This window comes from Mustela lutreola, chromosome 4 (assembly GCF_030435805.1).
Source record: "Mustela lutreola isolate mMusLut2 chromosome 4, mMusLut2.pri, whole genome shotgun sequence".
NCBI classification, from domain to species: Eukaryota; Metazoa; Chordata; class Mammalia; order Carnivora; family Mustelidae; genus Mustela; species Mustela lutreola.
The window spans coordinates 113,807,961-113,827,448 of record NC_081293.1 but is presented as its reverse complement, the minus strand read 5'-3'; the positions used below and the strand labels follow the sequence as shown (position 1 = coordinate 113,827,448).

The 19,488-nt window shown below is 49.7% G+C and overlaps 1 protein-coding gene across 2 annotated transcripts in view; it reads left to right on the top strand.

The window, feature by feature from the left end:
• CDHR3 (cadherin related family member 3) overlaps positions 1-7,877 on the top strand; it is a 58,172-nt gene extending 50,295 nt beyond the window's left edge. For both annotated transcript variants that reach the window (XM_059170835.1, XM_059170834.1), the window contains 3 exons: positions 1,774-3,452; positions 5,189-5,237; positions 6,870-7,877. In XM_059170835.1, the coding sequence (XP_059026818.1) occupies positions 1,774-1,813 (40 nt within the window). In that variant the 3' untranslated portion in view covers positions 1,814-3,452; positions 5,189-5,237; positions 6,870-7,877. The remainder of the gene's footprint in view (positions 1-1,773; positions 3,453-5,188; positions 5,238-6,869) is intronic.
• The last annotated feature ends 11,611 nt before the right edge of the window (positions 7,878-19,488 follow it).

Genomic DNA, 19,488 nt, shown 5'->3' with positions numbered 1-19,488 from the left:
CTTCAGGGGAAAAAAAGCCTGGTTGTGAGTAGTGATAGGATATGCTCTGCTGGTATTTGCAGAATATCTAAAGGATGGGAGGGAATTAGAGGAAGCACAGAAAACTGATAAGGGATTTAAGCTTTTGGCTCCAGTGACTCATTGGGCTTTGTGACTAAATCATCCTTGTTCATTTGCATGTGACCCCAATCTCTCACGCTCCAGGGCTGGAAGCAGCGGCCGTTTCCCCTCCCTCTTGTTTCCTCCTGCTCACTCACGTGCCTCTTACCAGGTACTCGGCGGAGTGCCTTTTCCTGGCTGAAGTGAGCCACCAGAGTGAAATGGAGAGAGAGCACGTCATTGTCCCGGGCTTCCCCAAGACCCAGTTTCTTAAGTCTCAGAAGCTCCCACCATGACAGCATGATGGTTCTGAGCCTGGGCTTTGGAGAGGGACAAGGACCCGTTTGGATCTGGGCTCACCATTTTCTATATGGCCTCAGATCAGTGGCGACCTCTGTGAATCTCAGTTCCTTATTTGAAAAGTAAACAATCAAATGAGCAAAGACAAAGGAAACACTTAGCACTGTTCCCGATGTTGAGTAAATGCTCAATATAGTGTTTGTTGGGTCTTGTTGCATTATTTTTTGTGTCTGAGTCCCAGTGAGCTCAGGATTCTAGATTCCAAGTTTAGCTCTATGCTCAGGTATCTCGGGCAGTTGGAACCCAAGTTTTGGCACAACGAGGGAGAGATGGGACTTCCTATACCTTTTAAGGTTATTTTGCCGATTACTGAGTACTGTCGAATAATTTAAAATCTATAGACGAAAAGCCTGTTCAAAAGTATAAGGCATTAGCATAAAGATGTGCATTGCATTTTGCCATATTTATTGGGGAAGTTCGTTGCTATTGGCAACCTTGACTTCAAGGTAAGAAATCCGTGAGCATCTGCTGAAATTAAAAGAGACATTTTTGTTTGGGCTCTACTCACAAATTGATTTGGAAGAAGAAATTGGCTCCAAAAGAGTGACACACAAGCTTGTAAGGATGGTTGGTGCTCCATAACGAGGTTTGGACAGAAGTTCTTAAAGGAAGTCATCCACTAGACACCATAACTCTCACGTAATTTGTGGTTAGGTGTACCTTGACCCTGGTTGCCTTAATTTACATTCTAAATATTAATTGTTTCCGACATGGTTGACTTAAAGAAGAAAAACTGGCTAGTAATACAGACTCAGGCCTGGCCTCTCTGGAAATTAGGTGAACTATATGGCAGCCAACGTTTGTCCAACAGCAAAGAAGATAAGAGAGTTGCAAAATTATGGAACCCAGGGTTATCCCAAGAAGGGGTTTAGCATCCTAGCCCAGGTCTTCGTGTTATAGGAAAACAGGGTTTATGCCAGCTTGGAAGGTTCTGCTGTGGGCCAAGCCTTCTGCTCAAGCTGGCTACTGGGGAGGAAAAGGAGGCAGGCAGAATTGCTGGGCGCGCTGGCCATGCCCTCCTCACCTGTGCTGTCAGAGGAAATACTTTCCCTCAAGTTCGATAAGGCAGTAGTTTTCAAACTTAGCCAACTCCCAGAACCTCTTTAGTTTCCACACCAACAGTGATGGAACTGCTCTGTTTGGAGCACGGGTGGGAGCCCAGCCTTCACTTTAGTCCCCAGGCCTGGCCCCTCTTTTAATCAGTCCCTGAATCCCAAGGAACACAGTTGCCCCAAAGGCCCCAAGTTATTACACGTGAACGAGAGCAGAACACTCTCGGGCTCATTCTTGTCCGTCTCTCATTTTTCCCCATAGGGTGAAGAGAGGAGGTAAGGACCACGCCGATTCCCTCTGACTGTGGCGGCTGCTGTTGTTGGGGTTTTGCCTGTTCTCTTGTACTAATCAGAAGAATTCCAACTCAGCAGAGAATCGGGGTGTAGTTCTGTCTCAGGGCGTTTTCAATCATGTCTTCTGCGGCTGAAATGACGCAGAGGTCAGATGTCGCCAGAGAAAGGGCAGGGCAGGGCACACGGTGCCATGTGCGCACTCGGATCTCTCCTCTGAGTCCTGCCTGGTCCCTACCCGGGATTGCCTTCTTCCAGCGGAACGGAGGCACGTGAGGTCTGTTCCCTGCCAAGCGGGCCAGGAGTGAAGAATTCTGCATGAGTGAGACACAGACAGTATCTACTGGCTGTTGCACTTGGAGGGGTGAGACGGCGCCGGAGGACAGCGAATGCTCTGCATGGGACAGATGCCTCTTTTGCAAGAACAAATAACACTTTATTCCCAGATTGTAACAGATTTGATCATTTTCACAAGTTATTTGGGTCAGGCGAGTGGGAAGGGGGGCGGGGTACAGCTAGATGGGCAGCGAGAGCTGAGCCGCTGGTGAGTTGAGCAAGTTCCCCCCTGAATAAGGACACCAAGCCTAGGGGGATGATAGATCCAGCCCCGAAAGTTGCTGCCTTGAGGGTAACCCAGGCTATGGAGAAAGACAGGACAGAGAATTGGGAAGTGTGTTTAAAAAAAAAAAAAAAAAAAAAGCTTTTTTTTTTTTTTTTAAGATTGTATTTACTTATTTGAGAGAGAATGAGAGAGGAGTAGGGTCAGAAGACAAAGCAGACTCCCCACTGAGCAGGAAGCCTGGTGTGGGACCCGATCCTGGGACTCCAGGATCACGACCTGAGCTAAAGGCAGTTGTTTAAGTGACTGAGCCACCCAGGCATCCCCAAAAAGATTGTGTTCATCACTCAATCCATAGGCATGCCTGGCTGATGTGCACAAGGCACTCAGTGGGGTTAGAAATTTGACTATAATGGTGTTGATCACATCAAATGAAAAGATTTTAATGAGGTCTTCGCAGACTGTTGCCCACCCTAGTTACTTTCTAAAAAGGGCACGGGGAACAGAGGCAAGGAATCCTCACAATATGAACAAATGTATCAACTGGATCTTTCTTTCTTATCTTTCCGTGAAAAGCTTATTACCCAGGTCCAGTAATAGGAGTAAATTGGGAAAAGAGTAACATTCCCCCCCAAAATTCTGTACATTATTATATGAGTGTGCATGTGTGTGCGTATTTTTCTGAGAAAGTAGAAAACTGTCAATAAACATTTCTACAGACAGGGCACCTGGGTGGCTCAGTGTGTTAAGCCTCTGCCTTTGGCTCAGGTCATGATCTCAGGGTCCTGGGATTGACCCCACATCGGGCTCTCTGCTTGGCGGGGAGCCTGCTTTCCCCTCTTTCTCTGCCTGCTGCTCTGTGATTTCTCTCTCTCTCTGTCAAATAAATAAATAAAATCTTAAAAAAACCCCACACATTTCTACAGACAGAGAATTGCTTGTTGGGTCTGCAATACTAGGTTCAAAGCCTGTTGAAGAGAAATCCCATTGTAGAGGTAGAGTTTTAAGGTCAATTTAGTGTCCAAGGAGCTTCACTTCTATCTGTTCTACTCCCTGCAGAAATGAAGGATACGAGGCCCGAGGTTTTGGTGGTAAGTGCGGGTGGCTGCGGGACCCCTGGCTTGGGTAACATGTGGTGGGCCCCTCCCGTCCCCTCTCGGGCAGAGCCTGCCGCAGCCTCACGGACGTGTTTATCATTCAGGAAGACGCCTACATTTGGCCACTGGAACAGATTGCTGTGTGACGGGCCCCTGATAGAATTTGTTCCCTCCACTGAACATGTCTGCTGATATATTTGCAGAAGAAGTGGATTTCATAAATATTGAATAGTGGTGTTTATTATCTACACCAGCTCCCCAGGAGAGTGAGTTGTGGGGAGAAGAGCTTAAAGACCAGAACGGGAGCCTCAACCTTCGGTGGGATTGATTTTTTTTCTTTGCTGTTCCACAACCTCGTGGAAAAGCAAGGGAGATGGGGCGGTGCTTGGGCCACAGGTCCGCTCGGCTGGCTTGGCCATATGACCTTGCAATCTCCCTCGACCTGTTTAAGCCTTGGACTCCTCACCTGTAAGATGGGCGTGAGAACACCCGCCCTGGGGTCGCAGGTGAGGAACTACCTTGCAAGCTGCTGAGAATCACACAAATGCCAAGGTTTACAAGATAGCTGGAGAGTCTCCTCCGCACCCCCCAACGCTAACCTCCTGGCCTTCCTTTACTGAACCTGATCTGCCCACTGGGAAGTGACAGAACTTGAAGTGACCCCCCCAGTCTCCCTCACCCCCTGATAATAAGATTCTGTTATGATCCGAGACCCATAAATGGGGGGAATGAGATGTACAATGATGAATGCTATTCTGTGCTTCAGCATTTCTGCTTCAGGTCAGGCACCTAAGTGCGTATCCAGATGAGCCTGTCTACTACACTCGGGAGAAAGGGGATCTCTTAAATCCCTTGATGATGCCACTCAGAGAGCACCTTAGAAATATGTACTACTAAATTAATCAATTAAATAAGCAAATCTCCATGGCCATAAAAAGTGTTGAACTCTTTGCATGAATAAAACCCATATGGTCTCCATTTCCTCTGTCGTTGCAGTTGGGGAGCTGTGGACCAGTACGTAGATGATGGCTGGTGGGATGAGAGCTGGGGTGGAAAGGCCCCCTAGACACCAAATACCGTCCTCATTAGCATGCTAAAGAGGGGCAGCTCCGGAGGGTACATTGTGAGGGAAGGGAATGTTTCCATGGGGACAGAGGTCGAGTCCCGGGAGGGTGGCACAGAGAAGGGGGGAAGGCAGGGAGCTGGAGCCCAGGCCCAGCCCAGATGCAACACTGTGTTGGCCTAGGCAAGGGGACACAGTCAGAGCCCACAGGTGGGAGCACGTGAGTTTTCCATTCTGCCTGCCTTGCCTGCTTGTCTGACAGATCCCACTGAGGCAAAAGGGGTCTCAGCCAAGGTTGTGTGGCATTTCTGCTCTTCTTTCTGTGCAGCTTAGGTAATATTTACTTGGGATGCTTTCCTGCCTCCCAAGCTGGATTAGATGTCCTCCTGCTCCCCCCTCCCCAGCATGGCAGAGTCCTACGGTCCACTTTATTACCCTATGCTGTGCACCTGTTGGCAGGCGCTCCCCTGATTGCAAGCTTTGTGCACACAGTCCCCACGCCTGTCATGTTCACTGTTGGGTCCCCAGCATCGAGCACGTGCCTAGCGAGTAGACAAGGGTCCAGAAGGCCCTGGGTACAGAAAGCAGCCAGCTGTGATGATGAGTGGCCTGGCCTGGCGGGGTGTGTGTAGAGTTGGGCTTCAAGCTGTCTCTTTCTCCTCCTTAGGAAACAATCCAGATGAACTCTGTCTTTGATGGAGAAGCCATCGACCCAGGTAATGAAGTGGCAATGCTGTCCCTCCAAAAGGTGTTTTCTATAATGCCGGTGGGTAAAGTCATGGAGGGACCCTATCCAAGGTCCTGCCTTTGACTCTGTTTATCCCTCCTTTGGATGAAGTTGCCTGACCCTTCTGGCGGTCACCCCGGGGGGAGATGGCCTCGGAGCTGGCAGATGCCCAACCACGGGATCTCCACGGAAAGCCCCCCGCCCCGGCTGTCCTCCCTTCCTAAATGGCAAACCTGCTCAGGGGACTGGTGCCTTCTGCCTGCCCTTTGGCGCGACCTCCTCCCCCAGTCCTTTCTGAATGCTCCTAACCCCGTCCCATGGGCGGCGAGCGAGATGGAGCAATGGCACGCTTGGCTCCCTCTCCTCCTAGATCAGGGCCAAGAATTTCTTCTCGGTCGGCAAGATGAACATAAGGTAAAGCTGGCCCCTAGCGCTCCCCTCACCCCCATGAAATCAGCTCCAAATTTAGCTCCTTTACACACATCCCTCCACTCACAAAGGCTCAATTATAGATGTGAATAAAGGGAAGGAAACCAAACTCGGGAGGCAAGGGTGTTGGCACGTTGCCATCCTCACACACAAGCCGCTCGGTCCTTCTCAGAAGGATGGCTCCTCTCCAGGAGAGGCTGCTGCTGCTGCTGGAATTAAATTTCCCTCTATTATTAGGTACTTGTTACCATAATGTGCCCACATTAGCATAAGTGCTGGTGGGATCCTCTGCCGAGAGGCCACTCATGCCGCACGGAAATGACAAGAGCAGAGGGTGGCCTGAGACTCCGTCTCCTGGGGCCAAAGCCCAGGAGCCCACGGCTGTTATCTACATGTGTGTGCTTGAGAGAAGGGGACAAGAAAGAGAGGCGCCAAGTGCACTATGCGAACAGGCACACCAATTAGTGTCTGCCGCTCTGACTCCGCCAAGATGGCTTCTCTGCACCAGCTCCGTGGCTGTGCCTCCAGATGCCCGCTAACCCAACAGACATCAAAATCAGAGTCCCGTTCTCCTTAACCCGGGGACTTCCTTCTTATACCTGGGATTCACGGGGCTTTAAAACAAACCCATCAGGGTGCCTGGGTGGCTCCGACGGTGAAGCATCTGCCTTCGGCTCAGGTCATGATCCTGGGGTCCTGGGATCGAGCCCCGCGTCTGGCTCGCTGCTAACCGGGGAGCCTGCTTCTCCTTCTGTGCCCCCCGCCCCCCCCCCCCAGCTCAGGCTCTCTTGCTCTCTCTCTCTCTCTCTCCCAAAAAAAAATAAAATCTTTTTTAAAAAATCAAAACATAATTAGGAACCCCATTCAGAAAACTGAACTGAATTTATCCAATATGGACGTGGAATTCAAGATTTATGTGGCTTTCTAACCCTGCAACCAGGAGCCTGTCCTAAGCCCATCTACCCAGGGAGGTGTGATATTTGCTATCCATGTGGTCAGAGTCCTGAAGCTCATAGAAAGGGCAGGCTGGTGAAGATCATGCCATTCACGGGCCTGCTTCCTCTCTCCACAACTAGCCCCTCCTCATGCCTTTCCTCTTTCCCTGGGGTTAGAAAGGAGTGGGGTGGACGTGGGGGAGGACAGCATTTGAATGCCCTTGTTTATGGGGTGGTTATATATTTTTTTCTCCTAGTTACTGGGGCAGTATATGAATTCAACTCAAACACGGGAGCCAGAAAGTGGAAAGATCCCTCAACCCAAATGCCAAGATGGAAAGAGCCTGGCCCCCAGGGAGCTGCTCCCAATAGAGTTGTTGCTGGGGAAGGGGCCAGGCCACTGAGGAGCACCAGTGAGCAACATGGGCTGAGCAGCAAAGCCCCGGCTGAGGACAACCCAGTTCCAGAAACCAGGATGCCAAGCCTGGCACCCCAAAGAGCAGAAACTCAGCCCTCACGGTCAGGACTTCCCCCAAACTGCACCCAAGAAAGTAAGGGGTATCTGGGTGCAGGTCCCACATCGCAGCATGGGGGAGGGGAGTTGAGTATCCCTGGGAGACTGCCTCTCCCTAATTCCTACGTGGGCAGGGGTGGGAGCACCAGGGGTGAAAACATGGGCTGAAGGACTCGGAGAACCAGGGCCCCAAATGGGATGTTTAAAACACATGTAGTTGCCCTTTTCTAAGAGAGCATGGGAGAAATTTCTTTTGGGTCTCTGTCCTCTGATCAGATAAACTGTTAACTTTTGGATGTGGAATCATGTTTCTTCTTCGTGTTGACTGCTGGGAAGCTCTGTAGGAAGCACTCAGGGACTTCCTGATGAAAACACAGAGGGCTCCCCTTCCAGTGGGTTTCACCACGATCCCCTGCCCTTAGTGTAACACCGCTCCGATGGCTTCCCTGATGAACACACCCAAAGCCACACATCTTCTTAAGTCACCTCAAATCTGTTTCAAAAGAAGCAAAGCAGTGAAAGAAAAACAGACGCATAAATAATGAGATATTCATCTGGGAAGACGAAAACACAATGGACACCTTCTTGTATTCTTTTTTTATGGAGGTATGACTTATAGTCAGTCAAGTGCACAGATCTAAGCCATTCCCCTCATAATAGGCTCCCCTCTGAGGCAGCCGCTATTCCGATCTTTATCATCATAGATTAGTTTTTGCCTTTTCTGAATTTCTATAAATGCAATCATACAGAACATGCTCTTTTGTGTGTAGCTTTTTTTTTTTTTTTTTTTTTTAAGATTTAATTATTTCTCTTGGTCGGGGGAGGAGCAGAGGGAGACAGAGAATCTCAAGCAGATGCCCCATTGAGCTCAGAGCCGGACTCAGGGCTCGATAACACAACCCTGAGATCATGACCGGGCCAAAACCAAGAGTTGAAGCTTACCCGACTGAGCCACTGAGGTTCTCCTATGTCTGCTGCTTTTGCTGGGCATCATGTCTGTGAGAATCACCCACGTGACACTGTAGATTAGTCATTCAGTTCTCTCCACCGTGTGTCCTCTTTCATGGCAGGACCATGCCTTGGTTTATTTATCCATTCTGCACTTGGGTGGCAGCTTCTGCTATTTGACTCTTATAAATCCCATCGTTATGAACTTTCTTGTGCACATTTTTCACAGCTCGTAAACCCCTGTTCCTTCTGAGCATATTCCTAGAAGTGGAATTGTCAGAGCTGTTGCTGGAATTGGCCCAGAATCCCAAAGTGGGTGGCTCTGATGTACGCTTCCCTCAGCAATGACTGAGAGTTCTGATGGCTGTACTTCCCTTGCCCACACTTGGTGTTATCAGTCCTTTTCATCTTAGCCATCCTGGTTAAAAGTTCTCTTGAAATGAAATCACTCTTTCTCAAAGCTGAAGCAATGCTCACCGTCCCACCTCCCTGCCCTGTTCCTCCCCTACCTCCTGCCATTGGAGGGAATCACAGGACCCAAAGTGGAGACACAATGGGAAGCTCAAACCAACCATACAACTGGGACTTTCCCCAGTGGGCATGAACCATAGCAGGATGGAACAGAAAGTGGAACTTTCCAGGATGTGCCTAGTGGAGGCTGAGCAGGTCTTGCCATAACTCTATGTCCTGCTGCCCCCCGCCTGCTGCTATGCTCCTAGTCCAATAACCACAAGAAAGGCCCAGGCGAGAGTCTACTAGAGCAACACACACCCTTCTCAGCTGGGGAGCCAGATACGACCTCCCCAGGCCCACAATCCCGCAAATGCAGAACCTCGAGGGAGCAGCTGTGCATCTACTGTGTGCTTGCGCATCAGTGTGACTTCCCAAGAGAGAGAAACATTTTAAAAAATGCCCTGTCCTGGCCTAGAGCAGGCGTGATTTATTAATAAGGGTTGGTTGCCAGGGAACTCCCCTGAATAGATTTAAATTTCGCAAAAGGAGGCAGAGCTGTTCATTTGCGGAGGTTAAAGTGGGTGAAGAGGCTGATTACCCATTTAAGACTCCACAAGTCTGGGGAGCTCTGAGCAGAATGCCTTCCTCAGAAGCTCTCAGCCTCAATGCAAGTAAAATGAGGCTCAGAGAAGGCTGAAGGGGGATCTCGTAACTGTTTACGAGCCCATTAAGGATGATTAAAAGGAGAGCAGTGAGCAGCTGTTGCCCCCTTCTCCAGAGATGACAGGGCAAGCGGGAGCTGGGCTTCTCGGCCAAGAAAGATTTAAGTCAGGCACAGGGAGGGACTTCCTGAAGGCTGGGGTCTGCTGGAAGAGCTCGGAGTCTTCCCTGGTGTCGGGTAGGAAGAGCCACTTACCCTCTAAGCCCCAAGAGGAGAGCCTGGAGGAAGCCAAGGTACGGGGTTAAGAGCAGCACCAGGAGAGGCTTTCTTTGGCTAAGAGAAAATCTGCTTTTTCCTTTGCACTTTTGGCTCCTTGGTGAGGGGAAATCAGAAGTCTGAGGTCCAAGGCAGAGGTCATTTGTTTTCTAACATTCACCAGGTTTGGGGCCTGGGGGCGGGAGGTGGCGTTATCTGAGTAAAATCAAGCCAGGGAGAGCTATGGATCTTGTGAAAAAATTTCTCATATTTCCCTTTCAAGGCCTTAAACACATACAGACTTCTGTAACTGACGTCTGGTCACCTGCTTCTGAGTCATGAAACTGGGGCAAAGGTGTTCAGGGATGAGACCACAGGGGGACCCGTCCTCGCTGAGGGATCTAAAACCACGTGCTGAATCCTGGAGTTCAAGCTTTCCTTCGCGCTCTGTGGGAAGCAGGGCATTTCGAGCACGTGTGGTTCCGGAACAGAAACCGCACATGGACGCTTTCACGCCTCGGAGCCCTCTTCCGCATCTATGCTTCTATTTTTGCCTTTTAGTTCTTTTTTTTTTTTTTTTTTTTTTTTTTTAATGAAATGTGCTTTGTGATGGCTGAGGCAGTCAAGGCGACGAATCTAGTGACTACTGAAAACAATAGCTACTCAAACTTGGTGTTTCGCGTTTCAAACTTAATGTGCGTGTTTATAACTCCCATTCACTCAATAAGTATTTCTGGATCTACTGTGTGCATCTACTGTGTGCCACGTATTGATTCCTGAGTAGACACAGCTGCCTCCAAGTCCCTGCCCTTGAGGAGCTTCTGTTCCGTCTGTTACAGTTGACCTTAGCCTGCTGATAAGCCCTCCCCGAAGATTCTACTCTCTGTACCATCCTGGCCTATTCATTTATTGGTTCCTTGAGAGAGCTAATTGTGTGTGTGTGTGTGTGTGTGTGTGTGTGTGTGTGTTTTTAAGATTTATTTATTTATTTGAGAGAGAGGGGGGCAGAGGGAGAGAGAGAATTCCAAAGCAGACTCTCCACTGAGTGCTGATCCTGACTTGGGGCACGATCTCACAACCCTAAGATCATGACCTGAGCTGAAGCCAAGAGTCAGGACGCTTAACCTACTGAGCCACCCAGGCGCCCCCTCCCTGGAATGTTCTGTCTGAAAGATAAATTAACCCAAATCTTTCTGGAAGAACAGATAACTCAGAATTACTCAAATATTTTTGTAGAAGACTTCATGGGAAGCCCGTCTCAGAAAATAATTAAGATGCCCGAAGAGGGGGTCCTGGGCTTGGGCTGTCAGGCCGGCATCCGTCTCCAAACAGCAGTGCTGAGCAGGACCCCGGGGCCCGTGAGACATGTGATCGGGAGATGTGTGATCAGGGAAAAGGTCAAACATAGCAGGGGAGGGAGGATGGAGAGAAGCTCAGACCACCTGTTTTGGGGGTAAGAGGCAGCTCCTGCTCTAAAAGGGAATAATCCAACTGAGAAGATAACCAGCTTATTAAAAAGGTGATCAGCTCCCACACAGGCCCTTTGTGGAGGATAAACGAGCTTCACAGGTAGTGGGTGCTGGAGAAAGCAGGTGTGGGCCCCAGCAGTCTCTGAGTCTAATGCGGGATCCGGAACCTTCGAGTCCTTAAAGGTGGAGATGAGTTCAAACTGCAAGAGAAGAGAAATTTTGAGCAAAGGTGAAAGCACGCAGAATCCCAGCCTTGGACCCATTTTCAGCCGATGCTTGTCCTGCGTCACCTGACTGAGGAACACAGCCCCAGACAGAGCCTCCTGGATATGCAGAGAGCATTCAACAAACATCGGGAGACTCGGACTGCATCCTACGAGCTTGCGGTGGGTTTGCGCCCGGGTCCTGCAGCAGAACCACGGCACGTCTCACTAGATATGGACAAACATTATGATAATCGGTGGCAAACAGTCACCGTGTGCCTATGAGGCTCCAGACACTATTTTAGGCTCTGGGGTCTGAGCAGTAAATAAAACAACATTCTTATCATTTATATCCTAGGGAAGGACGAGAGACTGAGTAGACCAAGGAACAACGGTGGTCGGACCGTAGATAAAAACAGCACTCTGACCCACAGCCCCCAGGAAACCATGCCCCGATCTACACCGAGCGGACGGGATGCCAGCCTTCTATAAGTCAGGCTCGAGGAAAGCCAGATTGCTACCTCCAGAAACACTCCAGGAAGGCAAGCAGTAACTTCTCTAACAATCCGCCCAGAAGGTCTGGGGCTTGACAGTTACTGACAGCTAACTTTATGTCCACTTTCAGCTGAGCACCAACCACAGAGAGCCACATATCCACTCCTCACCAGTCACAGAAGCTACGCCAGTGAGCCCACCTCCAGCCTCCCCAAGCCCACAGCCCCTAGGCAGACCATGCCTGAAGCCTTCCCTTTGTTCCTGCTCCTCAGCTTCCCTTTGAGTGTCTGCAAGAATTCAAGTGGTGTGTATGTGGGAGGTGCTCAACAATTAAGCATCTGCCTTCAGCTCAGGTCATGATCCCAGGGTCCTGGGATCAAGTCCTGCATCAGGCTCCCTGATCAATAGGGACCCTGCATCTCCCTCTCCCCCTGCCCGTGATTGTTATGTTCCCTCTCTCGCCATCTAAGTAGTAGCCTTTGCTTTTCTCATATGGTTGGTCTTGGCTTATCTCCACAGGAATGACAGACAAATGGATTATACATATTACATCTGTATCTGTATATATATATAATCCACCCACAGATGCGTGACGGGTTAAGGGTGGTAAATGCCACTGAGAAAAGTGAATAGGGTCAGGGTTGTGGAGGGTGGGGACGCCCACGTTAATGAGGGTGCTCAGGGAATGGCCCCATGGTGAACTGAGAAGCAATTGCTGGAAGTGGGAAGAGCCTCCGGGCTGGGAATACAAAGGCAGGGGCTGCGAGGCTCAGTGGGGAGAACAGGGTGAGGAGCATAAGGACTGGAGGTGATGGCAGAGGGTTTTGTGGGAGAGGGAGCACGTCTCTGTGGGGGACAGGCTGCGAATGTGTGTCTGTGGGGCATGTATGATGAGGAGTCAGGAGATAATGTGATCATCATGTAGGGCTTTTGGGATCCTAATAAGGACTTTGGCTTTTACTCCAAGTATGATGGGAGCCATTGCAGTGTTTTGAGGGGTGATATCATTTATATTTTAATAAACGTCTTTCTGGGGGCGCCTGGGGGGCATGGTTGGTTAAGCAGCCGACTCTTGGTTTTGGCTCAGGTGGTGATCTCTGGGTCATGGGACTGAACTCCGCAGTGGATCTGGGTGGGATCTGCTTGTCCCTCTCCCCTCCACCCTGCTTAAATAAATAAAATTAAAAAAAAAAAAAAAAAAAGCATCTCTCTGCTGACTTGAGAATAGACTGGGGGGCAGGGAACAGGGCTGGAAGTAGAGCCCAATAAAGCAGCTCCTGGATGAATCCAGATATGAATGTTAGTGGCTTGGTCCAAGGTGGCAGAGGTGGGGGATGGTGGGTATAAGGAGACTTTTTGAGTATTTCAGAGAAGAAGGAAGTCTGGAATTCTCTCAAGCCCTATTCCATATTAGAAAAAGGTGCCCCCTGGGGCGCCTGGGTGGCTCAGTGGGTTAAACCTCTGCCTTCTGCTCAGGTCATGTTCTCAGGGTCCTGGGATCAAGCCCCACATCGGGCTCTCTGCTCAGTGGGGAGTCTGCTTCCCCCTCTTTCTCTCTGCCTGCCTCTCTACCTACGTGCGATCTCTCTGTCAAATAAATAAATAAATAAAATCTTTAAAAAAGAGAGAGAGAGATGGAAAAAAAATGACGCCCCAGCAGTGTTGGGCACTCGGTCAGTGGAAGCTACCGGCTGTTTCAGAGAACACGGGACAGTTCCTCCCAAATACAACTGCTCCCATGCCTGGTCTGTGACATCTGTTGCTCTCGGGGGCTGGTGGTCACGTGTGTGTTGGGGAAGTAAAGATAACCCCTCGGCGTTTCTGCTGCATTGAACTTCCTGTCAATGTCTCAAACAGGCTTTGAGGAAACAGAGGAAACATGCATCGATTGTCTAGGTCTGGAGTCTGTGCCCAGCCCTGGGAAAGGTTATAGGCACTTCATTTGACCCAAGAACTGCATTAGATTTGCTCTCAGTCTAAAAAGTACAGTAGTTCCCCCTCATCCATGGGGAGGGGGGTACATTCTAAGACCCCCGAAACCTGAAATCCCTGAAAATGGCAGATAGTACCAAACGTTATATGTACTATTATTTTTTCCTATATGTACCTAAAGTTTATGATAAATCTTCATTTATAAAGTAGGCATTGTCAGAGATTACTAACAATAACTCATAATAAAATGGGACAATTTTATCAATATACACCTCACTAAAAATTATGGGAATGTGGTCTCTATCTCTTAAAATTTCGTATTGTCCTGTACTCACTCTTCTTGTGATGATGTGAGATGAGGAGATGAACAGCTTGAGCTTGGTGACACGGAGGTACCACCTCTGACCCCATGCCAGAAGGAGGATCATTGCTTCTAGAACGTGGTCAGTCGACCGCACGTAATGAAAATCTTTGAAAGCGAAATCACAGATCAGGGTTGACCACTGTCCAGCTCTGATTAAATACCTTTCACCAGGAGGCCTGAGTTGTAGGAAAAAAATTGTTTCCTGGGACTCTCCCAAAAGTCCAAGCTTTTAGAGGGAGGTGTCCAAGAAAACGGAACCCTTATGATCAGATTTGGAGAGACAGTCGCAACTTAAAATGGTATGCCCCACTGTCCCCATGAGCACAAACCGTAATTATCAGTCCTGATCTGGGGCTTGGAAAACACGGTCCTTGTAAATCTTAGGACCAAGGCAAAGCACACTCAGGAGCCCTGCTTTCTTCCTCTGTGTTTCCCGCTGGGTGGGGCTGGCGCAGTGCCTGGAGGCCCGCATCCTGTTGCCCACACACTGAGCCTCAGCATCCCCGTGGCTCTTTGATTTCTGCAGCTTTGGCTTTGAGAAAATGGGGAGGAAGCCCCAGCCTCTTCCGAGCCAGGAACCATGGAGGGAGGGAAGCTGGTTAATCTGATTTATAGGCAAGGCTCCCCGCCCCTCCCCACACTGCCCATCTCCTTTCTCCATCCCCAGTAAGAGCATTCTCCAGCTGGCAGGCAAAACCGCCTTTTTTTTTTTTTTTTTTTTTTGGTAACAATTTTATTATTCATAATGTGATTTAATTCACATACCATAAAATTCAATGGGTTTTTAGGATATGTGCAAAGTAGTATGGCCACCACCATTACCTAATTCTGAAATATTTTCATCTCCCTCCAAATAAACCCAGATCCCATAAATGGTCATTCCCCATCCCCAGGCCCTGGCACCATCTGTCTCTATGGATTTGCCTATTCTGGACATTTCACAGAAATAGAATCATAGAGTATTTGTCCTTTTGTGACTTGGCTTATTTCATTTAGCATAATGTTATCAGATACTAGTACTTCCTTCCCTTCTCTGGCTGAGCCATGGTCTCCTGGACGAGCACACCGTATTATGTTTATCCATTCATCAGTTGCTGGATATTTGGGTTGTTTGCACCTCTTGGCTATTAGGAATGATGTTGCAATGAACACTCACGTACACATTCTTTGCAGACCTATGTTCTAATTCCTCTTGGACCGTCTCTAAGAGGGGAATTGCTGGGTCATGTGGTAATTCTAGATCATTCTGAGAAACTGCCAGATTTTTCCAAAGTGGCTGTACCATTTTGCCTTCTCACCAGCAAGGCATGAGGGTTTCCCAAATTTTTAAAAGAAAGGGAGGCACCCCCAGTCTAGGTTGTGGTGTGGGGAGTTCAGCCCTTCCCAGATCCTGGCCACTGTGGCAGGAGGAGTCCAGGGTTGGTCTGGAGTGCAGGTGGACCTCCCCGAGTTTCTCCATGGCTAGGTCTCTACCAACCTCAGGATGGTGACTGTGTGTCTGGGATGTGCTGGGCACACTGTCTTGCGTGACCTCATCCTCTCAGCACTCCTTTGAGATGGTCCCGTCTCCTGCATTTCATGGTTGAGAAAGCTGAGGGCTGGAGAGATAAGGGGACCTACCCAAAGGTCACAGGGCCAGGACAGGAACCTAGGGGTGCCTACTCTGAGCCTCAGCAGGAAGGGCTCTGCAATGGCCCTTGATCTGCATTCTGGTGGGGACAGGTGTCGGACTACTGAACACTCAAGTGGCCTCTGATAGAATCACTCTCCTCCCTCAACGTCCAAGGCTTCTGACGGCTGCAGAAATCAAGCTTTCACAGGAACAGCATCAATACCAGCTTCTGGACCAGCAGATACGCCCCGAGAGTGTCTGTCCTTTCCCGTCTGGCTTGGATTGGGATCTGAAATGATCTCCCAGAGTCCTGCCAAGCTCAGAGCCCTGGGCTTTGGGCGGCATAAAAAGCAGTCTATTCTTTCCCCCGTTCTGTACACATCCCCTACCTGTCTGCTGCTCAAAAAAAGCAGGCTAGCCTTGGCCATGAGTATCCAAGCGCCTCCAAAGACGGTAGATTAAGATCTGGGTCACTGGGAATCAGCCCCCTCTTCTAGAGGCAGATGGACGTGGCTGCAGTTACTAATCCCGACCAGCAGGGGCTCTAGTTACCATTTAGCTGCTTCTACCGAGTAGTCCAGAACCGCCTTGGTAAAAGACAGAGGGCTCTGCCTTCTTTCCGCCTTTCCCCAAGCTCTCCAGGGTGTGAGGCCTCGAGGCCTGCAGGGCAGCCCCAGGGCACCCACAGTCAGGATTCTGCCGCGTGGTCACCCACAAAAAACCACAGTAGCTGTGTGGTAGCTGGAAACCAGGGAGCGGTGTGCTGAACCTTCAGGAGGAAGGAGTGCGGGTCGGCTCCGCCCACAAGTGGCCTTTTCCCAGAAGGCCCCAGGACAGCTCGCAGGGCCGTTTGCCAAGCAAGCTACTGCTATTGACCAAGACAGCGCCCAGCTGGGCTCAGGACGGCTTCATCACTGTTGACATGAGTAGAGAGGGTTAGCATCAGCGGTGCTGCTTGGCACGTCTGACCGAGTGCCCCCAGACTCTGTTTCCTTAACACACCGTCTTACCATGGGCTTCAGGAGAAATGAGGGCCTAAGGTCTGTACCTTTGGCTGAGTGTGTGCTAACGTGCCTGCCTAAATGTCCATGTAATAACAATTAAAATCACTTTGCATTTATAGAATGCTTGCAGTGTGTAAGATCCCATGGGGTCCTTTGTGCTTAATAATTTTACTTAATGGATGCATCTGGAGGTACTATTTAATTTACCTCTGAAGAATCGAAACTCAGAAAGCTTTCACAGCTAAGTAAGGCCAGAGGTCTCACAGTTTAGTGAGTGGCAGAGGGAGGTGGGGGTCTGAAAGTCGCCGCGGCTCCTAACCCCTTTGTGCCAGGACTAGGGTAAGATAGCTCAGCCTCATGCTGTTCCCACCCCAACATGGCCTTAGTTTTGTGGCTGCGCTGGAGAAAGGGCACAAAGTCAGGGGTAGAATCAGAAGGGGACGGTGGAAGGTGAGGACGGAATCTGCAAGCTGGTTGGTGTGGGAGTTGGTTGGGGTGTCTTGAAATTCACCAGGCCAAGGCTCCTAGTATGGCAGAGAACCCCTGAGGGCTCATTAGTGTCACGGGGCACCAGGAGAGAAAGATAAAAAGAGTAGAGGCTGAAAGGGAGGGGGAGAGCAAGGGCCAAGGCTATGAACCAGGAAGGAGTGGCCCTGTAGCTGGTGGTCCAAAGACCCTTGCCAGGGAGCCCCTGTCTGGGGGGCTGGGAGAGCAAGCACAGGCTTCATTTTCTCAAGCAGGGCCAACAAAGGGCAGCTGAATCACAGGATTTCTCAAGAAATAAAAATTCCTAGCACACCCCTGGGGCCTCGGGGAGGAAAACTGACAACGTGTTGATTGAAAACAGACCGGGCTCAAGTGCGCCCGCCGCGTGAGGCCCGGCTCTCGCGGGCTCACAGCGACACCTAGCGGTCCTCGTGGGCACCTGCCGCCGCCGTGGGAACGTCCAGGCCTGTGGTGGGAAGAGAGTATTTGGGGTCTAGAGCAAATACTTCGCTTGCTGCTTTGTGGAACATTTCAATACTCTGCGGGGGTGGGAGGGGTGAGGGTCCACACATCCCCAGGGTGGGCAGCCAGTTATGTATATCCAACTGACGGTACTGGCTGGATTTTCTGAGGTGCTCAATTGTTCGCTCCAAGTTTATACTTTTCATTTATCACATGTAATTAGATTTAATGGTGAGATCTTTGAAAGACTTTTACACAAATGAATGATCCTATCAGAGAAATTTCTTTGTTAGACTCCGTGTTTGGAAGGTATAATGATGATATTCCTGTATTATTATTATTATTTTTAGAGAGAGGAGGGGGGGAGGGGCAAAGGGAGATGGGAGAGAGAGATCTTAAGCAGACTCCATGCCCAGTGCAGACCTCGACACAGGGCTTGATCTCACAATCCTGAGATCATGACCAGAATGAAATCAAGAGTCAGATGCTCAACTGAGTGAACCACCCAGGTGCCCCTGTGCTCCTGTATTATTAAGTCAAAGACCTCAGCTTCTGAAATGATCCTGGTCAATAAGTCTGTAAAAGTGAAAACCATGCACCTCTTTCTGGATAAAGGTGCTTGAACATCTTCATTCTCGTTCAGGTAAGCTTTGGCTGAAATACTTGTCCGAAGGCTCCCTGGGGACCGAGGACGTCCAGTGTTAGCACAATCATACAATGAATGCCTGGGACATAGTTGATACTCAAAATCTATTTTTTTTTTAAGTTTGATTAAGTAATCTCCACAAAAAATGTGGGGCTCAAACTCACACCCTTGAGATCAAGAGTCACACGCTCCACCCACTGAGCCAGTCAGACATCTCTCAAAATCTTTCTTAATTGAATCACTTGAGTTCCTGAGAGCAGTGGGGAGCCACAGGAGGGAGGGCAGAGAATCCAGTCTCCTGGAAAGTACGACTCCAAACTTTGAAGGAAACTTATCACAAGAGGAAGGCCTTGCCAGGGAGCACCCCGTCCCCCAGCAACGTGGCTTCTTACTAATGGCTGGGGATGGTCTGTGGTTAAACAGTGGCCCGCTGTGGCATTCATAGAGCTCTATAAGAAGGCCTGTTAAATGTCTGTGGGTTGGTACCCCTGGGAGGGCTCCGCGTGGCCATGCTTTCCAGGTACCTTCGAAAGCCCCACTGAAGACTATCCTTTTGAAGAATAAATCTCAAGCTTCTGTGATGTGGTCTGGCTGGGAAGGAAACACTCCCCCAGGCTAAATTTTCTCCAAATTGCCTTGGCCAAATTACTTGTGTTAACTGCCTTCCATTGGTTGCAAAGAACAAACACTCACAGATTCATTGACAGGACACATGTGGAAATAATGAGACTTGGCCCCATGACTTGAGCTCTCAGGAACCCAGAAGACACAGAAGACCCAAACTGTTTTAAGTGTGGCCTCGTGGCTGCGGGTCATATTAGTACCAGCCCGGCATCATTTGAACAGCCTTTCTAAGTTAGGAAAGTAGGCCATGTTACACGCATTAGGTCAGCAGGGTGGAGGTCCTGAACTCAGTTTCCCAGACTCAGGCCGCAGCTAGGACGCAGGCATGTGTCCTGGGCTCTGCCAATGGGATGTAGCAGCAGGAGACTTCAGGAAGAATGGAGAGCAAGGAAGCAGCTGCTGCATGGGCTTGTCTCTTGGGGATAGGAGCAGATGGTGGCAGAAGACGTTGAGCCCCTGGAGGCAGCAGGGCTAGAGAGGCTCCCAGGAGCCTGAGACAAGGGTGGTGGGTTTGAGCCTGGGCCCGGACGTGTGGGGAGTTGGGTACTGTTTAAGGCTGCAGAGATTCAACCCCCAATTTCGGACTCTGTCGGAGATTGTGGGAGCCACTAATGCCCCTTAAGACATTTGGTTTTTTTCTGTTTAAACAAACCAGAGTGGACTTAGTTGGTAGGAAGAAACCTGAATAATAAACCCGTTATTAATAAACCCCCAATATAGCTCCCTCATGGAGCCGGGAACAGAAAGT